General features: G+C 42.6%; 1 protein-coding gene across 2 annotated transcripts in view; it reads left to right on the top strand.

Annotated features, from left to right (window-relative positions):
- The window catches only part of CCDC93 (coiled-coil domain containing 93), an 85,484-nt gene that overhangs the window by 36,841 nt on the left and 38,880 nt on the right, over positions 1–9,763 (top strand). Inside the window, exons 9-11 of one of the 2 annotated variants that reach the window (XM_012728032.1) lie at positions 445–537; positions 814–861; positions 1,636–1,722. In XM_012728032.1, the coding sequence (XP_012583486.1) occupies positions 445–537; positions 814–861; positions 1,636–1,722 (228 nt within the window). Of the gene's footprint in view, positions 1–444; positions 538–810; positions 862–1,635; positions 1,723–9,763 lie in introns of both variants that reach the window. The other variant, XM_004674710.2, reaches the window with a different exon arrangement.

The following is a 9,763-nucleotide window of genomic DNA, read 5'->3' as shown; positions in this document are numbered from 1 at the left end:
GCAGCGGGCAGGTCAGGAGAGGTCTGCCACGCCATGTGGTCACCTCCGGGGCAGGCGGGAATTGAACTCATGTGGAAGCGGCTTTAGATTCTCAGTGCTGTGCTTTTACCTGCTGCGCCACCAGGGAGGGCCCGTCATCTACTTTTAAAGGCATTAAAGTAGGGGCAGACCCAATCTAGGTGTCAGAAAAACTGGCAGGTGGGTTTAACTTGGTAGGAATTTAATCAATGAACAGTTCAGGAATGAAGATGGGCATTGGTCAAGGCCTAAAGCTGTATTGGGGTAGAAGCTCATGTCTCTGGATTTTCCACTCTTTCTTGGGGACTAGTACAGCTTTCCAGATCCGTGTTTTCTTTCATGGACCCACACCTCTTTGCAATGTTGACCTTTTCCTACTGAGTCTCCAGCTCCAGTGCTCAGCTCTGTTTGCATCTTTCCTTCTAGGTAGAGGATAAGAAAATGGCACTTCCCACAGGGCTCACGGCTACAGAAAAACCTGATGTCCACGAAGAGGATGAGCTTCAAGCTGCTGAAGAGGTGTGTGACCCCTGTCAGTCCCCTGGGGGTTCTTTTTAAATTGTTCAAAGAGAAATTTCACTTCCATCTCCAGCTTTCCACAGTGGCAAGCTGCCTCTCATAGCTGCTGTTAGCTGGCCTGTCGCACCCTTCCGTCACTTCTCACAAGGCTCACTATAACACAAGAACAAAGTAAAACAGGCCTTGGAGTTGACCACAAGGACTTAGAGATACTGTGTAAGTCTTTTGTGGTCACAGGCCACTTATTGCTCCTTCTCCCTGTTCATCTTTCAGCAGCGTATTCAGTCACTGATGACCACGATGACTGCCATGGCAAGTGAGGAGGTGAGATGGAGTGATTGTGGGGAAGGCAGGGTGGCATTGGAAATGTGGTTTTGCCTGCTCAGCTCTGTGGGGCTTCCTCCCAGAAGGACCACCTTCTGAGAGCCCAGTCTTCTCAGCACTCAGTGTTCCCCATTCCTAGGGATCTATATTGTGGAAGCTTTTTATAGAAGCAGGGTACTGCCATCCACAGAAACCTCTGGGGGCAGGTGGGGGCAGACTTGAGGGGCCTCTGGAGCAGGATGTCCCTGCTGGGATGGTCCCACAGTCTCTGGAAGAGGCACAGTTCAATCTTGCCTCTCTGTAACCACAAGTCACATCCCATTGGAGGAGCCCTGGTTGTGTTTCCTCCCCACTCTTTAGGAAGAAAACAATACCAGGTTTATAGGTGCTCTTCCCAGAGTTCAAGGGCAGTCGGAATGGTCTAATCAAGTGCTGTGAAGGGATCATTCCTTTTTAGGACAGAAAAGGCCTTTGACAGTAAAGAGCTATTTTAGGAGCTCTGAGACTCCTCTTCCTCTTTCATTTGCACTCTTTTCCCTGAGTAGGTCCCCCAAGAGTTCCCTGCCAGCTCTGGTTACTGATCATCAGGAAGAGAAACCTTGGAATAGAATAGAAAGCATGAAGGATTTTTCCATGGTATCCTGGCTCTGAGAAGGTTCTAACTCTTTGATGAATACTTGGACAAAGGCCCGGTTATTTGTGCCCTGGACTATGACCCTTTGGCTATCCTGCGGGGTGTCCAGGTTTGAGCACACCCTCTCCCTGTGATTGCAGAGCCGTCTCACCGCCAGCTCCGTGGGCCAGATTGTGGGACTCTGCTCTGCCGAGATCAAGCAGATTGTGTCTGAGTACGCGGAGAAGGTACGTGGGGGCCGAGCTGGAGTCTTTGCTGCAGGTAATGCCCCAAGGGTTTGTTTTCTTTCTTTCTACACCCTCCTCTAGCAGTGATGGAGTCCATCAGCCATGTTTGTTAAAGACATATATGCCAAGCTTTGCCATGTACAGCCATCAACATTTGCCCATTAACTAAATTAATTTTGTTCTGCAGTTCTTATTATCTATAAATATAAAGAGAAAACCTGTCTCTCAGAACAATTACTGCATCTGATAAATTGATGCCTGAGGTGCAGTACAGGCATTTTTCTTCTCTGTCGGGCTTCTTATGACTTGGGCTCAGTTTGGTGTTTGGGCTGAGGAATGAAGCATTGCCACTTAGGAGATAAACCCCACAACTCAGCCAAGCCCAGGGCAAGATTTTTTGTTCTGCTTTATTTAAAGAGTATAGAATGAACAAAAGCCAGAAAGTCATACTTCAGCATTAGATTTTTTTTTTCTACACTAAGAATAGGCAGCAGAACCTTGACTATTTCAGGGCAACAGTGATTGATCATTTTGCACATTACTGACTCTGGCCTGGCTGAGATGTAGTATGGGTGAAATTAGATTTACAGGGCATTGGTTTGCATACTACCTGCCATATTCAGTCTGCCCTCCTAAAGCGCTGATAACTCCTGCAGCTTGGTTCTGCTTTCCTCACCGTAGAAGCCTCAGCCATGTTAGCCTGCTCCAGCCCTCCGTCAATATTCTGAGTACAACTCTGAATCTACATAGTGTAATTGCGGAAGGGATGTCATGTACCATGGGAATCAGAATCTGCTTATGAACACAGTAGGTGGTTGTCTCCCACCAAGAAATTGGCTTTCTCTGCGTGCCAGTGAGAAAGTGGCTTAGAGGGTCTGAGTGGCATTCTCTTGTTGCCCTCACCCCCCCCCCCCAGTCGATGCTTCTTAAGTTGGGTTTGCAAACCACTTTCATAGGCGCCAAGTAGCCTATGTTCCACGTACCTCCTCGAAAAGGTGACAGTGGTGAAAGTGAGATTGAACCAGATAAGGATTCATATTATCCTAAAAGTACAAATAAACCTAAGACTTGAAGATGTCATGTTGGTGCAGTGTTAATTCACTTCCCTAAAAACAAAATGTGTCTGTTTGCTGTCAGCACATGCATCTAGGTGGCAAGAGTAAGAGTCTATACCTGCCCTGGGTTGCCACATGGCATTGCTGTTTGGTTTTTGGAAGAAGGCAGACTCGCTGCTATTTCTACAAAGACTCTGATTTTTATTTTCATACTTGCCCAGTGCAGTCAGATAAGAGGGAGAGCAAGTGAGTAGAGCCCCTGTGGCTGGTAACACCCGCTCCTTCACAGCCCTCTCCTTGTCTAGCAGCCTGAAGCTTACCCATCATCCCCAGTCAGTCAGCACTGTAGTGTGTCCTGTTTCTGCTGGGTCTCATCCCCGGGCTCTCCCTTCTCACCACACACAACTCTGTGCCCATCTTCAGCAGCTGCCTTCTTGTATTCTTCATCTTGGACTTTTTCCTGTTTATAGTGTGTTCTGCCCAAAAGCGTCAAATTATTAAGAGAAGTACTATTGGACAGATATTTTTTCAAGGACATATGTAATGAAGCTTCTCAGGGAGAATTGAAGGTCAAGCATTCACTGATTGTGTTATGAGCATTAAATAGACCATATATTATTAATGGTGATGATTTTTTAAATTAAGTTGCCTTTAATCCTACTGCCATATTATGATTATTTCACATTTGTATTATCATCTCCCAATGTTTCTCTCTGAATACCCAAACCTGTACCTAGTTGCAATCAGCACCTGTGTATAAGAGGTAGAATCATGTAGGATGCAGCACAGCATTATAGAGTGTTATATAGATGTGTATCTGTCTCTTCTGCCCCCCCCCCCACCTTAATGTGACTCTGGCCCTTTGCCCTGGAGACTTTATCTACTGCATGGGAATGATGTTGCTTTCCTGGCCACGTATTGTGAAGTTTAAATGGAAAAGAAATCAAGCAGTGCCTAGCACATCGTGGCTCTTGAGCAATGGTAGCCTTCATTTATATTTTAGAGTTTGCAGGGCTTTTCCTGATCACATCACACCCCAACATTCTCCATGTTTCTAGCCTCCACAGTTATTTTAATGCTAGATAATCCATGTGTGTTAGAACAGCACAATTCATTAAACATTCTCCAAATTTAAGACTTTTGTGTTTGTTTGCCACTGTAGATGACATTATCACAAATCAGAATAGTTTTTATTGAAAGCTTCTGTAAGCATTGATCGTAAAGATGTGACTTAGACAAGTTGTAATAACAAAAAACACACTCATTGACAGTGGGCTTCCCAATGTTGCCCTAACATTTGCAGCTCTGACTGTTCCGTGTCTCCCTGGCAACTTTAGTAACTATAAAGTGGCACCACTTTGGACCATGAGGTCCCTTGTTTTTGCTCTTTCTGTTTTCTTATATATGACCTGTCAGTTATAGCCTTTCCTTATCTTTTGAATATATTTTTCTTATAAATTTGAAAAAAAGTCTCTTCTAGATATAAGTATTTTGTCACTGTAATGTAGTTTATTTTAGTTTTGGGTTACTTTTCATTATATGCAAGTAATTATCCCTAAATTGTCCAATCTTTTTCTTTGTTATTGTTTCCAGATGATAGTCATCATTTTTCACACATCTGATAAATAATCCATGACATTTCAGCATAGCTCTTATTACTGATTACTTAACCTATGTAGAATTCACTTTTATTTAATCTAAGTTATGGATCTGCCGTAATGTTCCTACTCCTGTCCCCAATATCATGTATCACATAATTTCTTTATACTCATTTGGCGAGGCTGTATTTTTGTGTTTTATATCACATTTAAGTGGTATACCAGCTCCTTGCTTTTGGGGTTTATACTTCTATTTTATGTGAGTTCCATGATAAAGTTATGTTTGATTTTTTTTTTGTTCTTTGCTTTATTTACTTGCTACTATTTTATCAATATCCTCCAGCCAAAAACTAAGTTGGAGAGTTGTTACTTGTAGGGGGGATCACACACTAGTGGGGTACCTGGGGGCATCTCAGTAAGGAGCTAGCAGAAAAAAAAAAAAGTTACAGTGCTGGAGTGTATTAGGTGATTTGGAGGAAGGTTCAAGAAAGTGAAGCTTTGGTCTCTGTTGGATTCTTTAAGGATGGTCAATTCAGTATATGGGCATCTAAATAAGTCCTTTCTGTAATAGGGGAATGAGTCACGGTTAAAATTGTGTTCACATTAGCCAGTATAGGGAATGTCTGGTAACGTGGGATTTGAACACCGTTCAGGTGTTTGTGCATGTTCAGACGTGATTAGAGCAACCATGTGTCTGCCTTGATCCTATGATTTTCTTGTATGTGAGATCTTTGAAATCGTTTATGTTTAACACCAACTGCAATATGGGAGCAGGCCAGCTTCCAGCAAAATAATGGTATTACTGAGAATGTCTGGTTAATGCTGAGATACTAGGTGCTGAATTCCTCTTTCTCTACCTGCTTTTGTATTTATTTAACTATTGCTACATAACAATATTGCCACAAATGTAGTTGCTTAAAACAATGCAGTTTTATTATCTCACAGTTTCTGTGCCTCAGCAGGATGGCCAAGCACAGCATGGTCCTTTGTTTGACTCTACAAAGTTGCAGTGAAGATATTGCAGTCCCATTTGGGATTCTAGTGGGGAAGGATCCACTTCTAAGCTCATGTGGTTGTCAGTGGTGTTCAGTTCCTTCATGCTGCGGGCCGAGTTCAGCACTTGCTGCTTGCTGTCCGCTTGATGTGGGTCTCCTCAAATTGCTGCTTGTGTCATCAGAGCCACGGGGGAGAACCTCTCCTCACAAGACAGAGACTCAATTTCTTGCAACATAATTGCATACCTGGGTCACACACATCCATCTTTTTTGCTGCTTTCTCTTGGTTAGAAGGAAGACACGGGTTTTACCCCCATTCTAGGGGAGAGATTTCACAGCCACCTGACCACTAGCAGGTGGAAATTGGGGGCCTTGCAGGGTTGGTCCACCGTAATGTGCTTCTCTCTTTAACCCTGTTACCATAAACTGGGCCAAAATCAAGTGCAGGCAGTTCGTCTGAAGTCCATGTGCTGTCTTTAGGGTGTTAGTAATCAAACCCTTTAAAGCAAATATAGGATTGAGGAATGCCCAGGAGGGAAGCCATCAGTGGTACTTGAAAGAAACCCAATTAGGCTGTGATGAGGACAGGTTTTTGCTTAGGGGAGAAAAAGGAATAAGAAACGTTTTGGAAGTTGAAAATAATTTTATGACCAAGGAATGAATAAAATAGTCTGCTTGGTGCCAGTTGTGAAGATCAATAGGTATTGGAATATACAGTGAAAAGTAAAAAGCATGACAGACTTTTTTTTCATTTGTAAAGTTCACAGATTTCTTTTTTAACAGTGTAACATGATAAATAATCCATGTGTAAATCTCTGAGATATGCAACTCAATTTAATATGGTTCCTGTAAAGCAGCAGGGAAGAGGATTGGGAAGAAGGTTTCAGGTAAATAATTCATGAATGTCAGTCAGCCAAGGAGCACCATCTCCCTGCATTTCCAAGGGTGATACCCTCCCCACAATGTGCTAGGTGAGGCACCTCTGATTTTTGGTGTTGATCTCTTAATATGCACTCTTCATCTTTTTACAGAGCAGAGGAGTCTGTTACTGTGGTTTGCAGTAAAGTCAGCTTAAAAAGACTGACAAAAGCTACTTCTTGTCTATTCTGCTTCACTAACTTAGGCCGGAAGAAAGGAAAGGAGGCCTGGACCAGGGAAGGTACAGGGTCCCTAGAAGGACAGAAATGGACTCTCCCTAAGGCTGCCTGGTAACCAACCATGTACTATTTTGACACTTTAATATTCATTTTCCGACTAAGTCATTCCTCAGTCAATATCTCCTTGACATGGGTCTTAAAATATTTTGTAGATCTGGGGGCACAAGCCTGTTTTGGAGAATCAAAAGCATTTCCCCTTTATATCACTAATTCTCAAAGCAGTGTGCTGCCACTTTGTTCATCACCATCTGCCTTCCTCCATTATTACTCTTTGTAATCTTCAGTTCAGTCTCTATTTATATATTGTGGCATGGTTTACTCTCCTCTGTAACCCTTAGAGCCTCACCAAGTGCCTGACAATGTTGGCTCTTGTTAAACATGTGAGAACATACCCATTTTGCAGATGAAGATACTGAGGACCAGAGGATTCAGTAACTTGTCCAGTGCCACTACAGGATTACAGGACTGTCTGATTCTGAAACCTAACCCCGTGGTGAGGTAGCACTTCCCTTCCTGGGCAGTAGGACAGTCTCCTTTGCCATCCCCGGGTCTGCCTTCCAGACTGTGCAGTGACAGGACCTTTCTCCCACCAGCTGCCAGCTGTCTGAGTCCAAGAGAAGAGAAGTCACATGTTGGGACCAGAAATAAGTAAACATGAAAATGGCATAGCTGAGGCACTCACGCGCAAACATGCCTACGCTGTTGAAAACTATGCAAGTTTCTGTTAGGAGCGTAAAAGTGATTTTTCATATCACCGGAAGTCAACACATTAAAATGTTCTCATCCATCTTTTTAGGTTGTAACATCCTTGCCAGAGAACTGTCAACATCTTGATCTTATTTCCATAGTGATAAATTTTGAGTCATCAGGGAAGGAATTCTTTGTCAAAGGGGATTTTTTTTTCCTTAATAGGTTTTGTAAATTTTCCTTTCCAGCAATTAAGAAATCCTAGCACCATTACTTCTGACCTTTTGATTCTGAAAACTGTTTTCTAGCAATTAATCAGAAACCTATACTTGATCTTAAAATTAATTTCAAGAACACCTCAGGAATTTCATTAGATAATAGAGCTTGGGTGTGAGCGCAGGAAGGTAAGGGCCAGAGTATAGTCAAGGATACATATGTGAAAGACACAGATGAAAGACTTTTCTAGAGAATGCAGACAGCCACATTTGATTACAGTAGGTCTTGTTCCCTTTACCAGGACAATTTTTACTCCACTTTATAATTTAGGAAGCAAAGAAAACTGCCTGGTAAGTTCTATTATTCACTAACCTGGATGCTGTGTTTTAAGGGAATCTTTTATTTGCAAGTGCTAGAAGCTCTGCCCATAATGGTGGAAGGGAACTTTTATCAGCTCTTATAACAGGGTAGGTTGGGGAATGTACTTGAATGCACAGGTCCAGGGAACTCAAACAGCCTTATCAGATCTCTTTGTCCCTGAGTCACTTTTATCCCTCTGTTTTGCCTTTGAGGCCCATCACAGACTCTAAGTCTCACAACGCCTTCCCTGCATCTGTGTGAAATGCAGAGGAAGGACTCTCCCCCTGTGTTTGGCCTGACTCAGATCAAATTCTTCCGTGAGCCAATTGTTCTGGCCTGGAGCTGACAACCTCCGGATTGATAGTTCCTCTAGAATGTTAAAAGGGAGGGAAACTCAAAAGAAGGAATTGCTGTTGTTAAACAGAGGATGTAACATATACATGCAGCCTAGCACCTCTATAAAGTGTTTGTAGGAGTTCTTCTAACTGAATTGGTTGGAATGGACTATAAAGAGTCAGCATATCATCTGCTTTCTTGAGGTAGATGCTTCATATTTCTCTTCACTGGTTTTATTTTTCCAATTAGTATTATGAAAGCTCAAACATTTACAAAGAAAATTGCTTGTAAACTTGGAGGTACTTTAAGTGATCCATGTGGTTTCTTTTCTACTAGACAACTGACAGAATTGACCCTGTAAATGGAATTTCTTTCTTTTCTCTGTGACCCAAGTAGTGACTGTCAGGTGTAGGGGTCAGGTGTAAAATATGAAAAACACATTCGTGCTGCTCTGAGGAGCTCTTAGGATCTAAGTGAGTTGACATATAAAAAGACAAATTACAGAGTAATTTAATTTTAATTTCAGGTGGATGCAAGTTGCTAGTTGGTTTGTGTTGCCATTTGAAATGTCAGTATCTACTCAAAGAAAGTGGTTGACATAGTTGATAATGAATTTTTTTCCTGTTAATAATTAATATTAATTTATTAATAATAATAAAGTGGATAGCTTTATTTTTTAATTTTTTTAAGATGTATTTATTTGTGCATTGGGGCACAGGCCAGAGGCTCAGGGGCGGTGAGAGGCTTCACCAGAGACAGAGTGGGGAGCAAAACAGGCAGATCGATGAAGTACACTGCTAAGGAGAGCAGCGGGCAGGTCAGGAGAGGTCTGCTATGCCATGTGGTCACCTCCGGGGCAGGTGGGGATCAAACTCTTGTGGAAGTGGCATTAGCTTCTTAGTGCTGGGCTTTAACCCCCTGCGCCACCAGGGAGGGCCATGAGTGGATAGCTTTTAATAATAGTTCCCAGTTAAGGTGAAATAAAGGAAGCATTTAAGCTGGCTAGGGACGAAGTGAAAACACCACACCCCAGGGACCTTGCCTGGGTCAGGTCATGGGAAGGATGGCAATCAGCAGAAGCAGACCCTGACTTCTTTGTCAGAAAATCAGGCCCAAGCTAGGACCAGTGTGATTTCTAACAAGCTATGTATATCTTAATCTCACCACTGGTCCCACTTAGCCCAAAACAATTTTTGACCATCTTTAGCAATGGCATGCAAAGTTGGGGAAGAGTATAGGATAAGTTGCTCACCTGGGAACCTTTCTGCTCACCTGTGGAAAAACCCAGGATGGCATCAGTAGGTGTGAAGGTGCAGGGAAATTTTTTATACTACTTCCTTTTAGACTTCATTTTCTTCACATAAGGTCATAGGATTTAAAGATCATACCCTGAACCAGTAAACCTCTGGAAAGGTCAAGATTCATCTTTGTTCTCCATATCCCTGTTGCCTAATGCACAATAAATGCTCAGTGGAGGCTGATAGATAACTGAAAGATTCTGGAAACTCACCTGAGGCCCATTAAAAATGTTTCTCTTCCTGAAAGAAAAATACCGGATGGTTTCACTCATAGCAGGAGTATAATGGACCAGGCGAGAAAATAACAAAAATAATGAACAACCATAGACCAGAGACATT

This window comes from Condylura cristata, unplaced genomic scaffold (assembly GCF_000260355.1).
Source record: "Condylura cristata isolate star-nosed mole 26May11 unplaced genomic scaffold, ConCri1.0 scaffold00002, whole genome shotgun sequence".
NCBI classification, from domain to species: Eukaryota; Metazoa; Chordata; class Mammalia; order Eulipotyphla; family Talpidae; genus Condylura; species Condylura cristata.
Note: the sequence above shows the minus strand (reverse complement) of the source record. Positions and strands in the feature narration are given on the sequence as shown.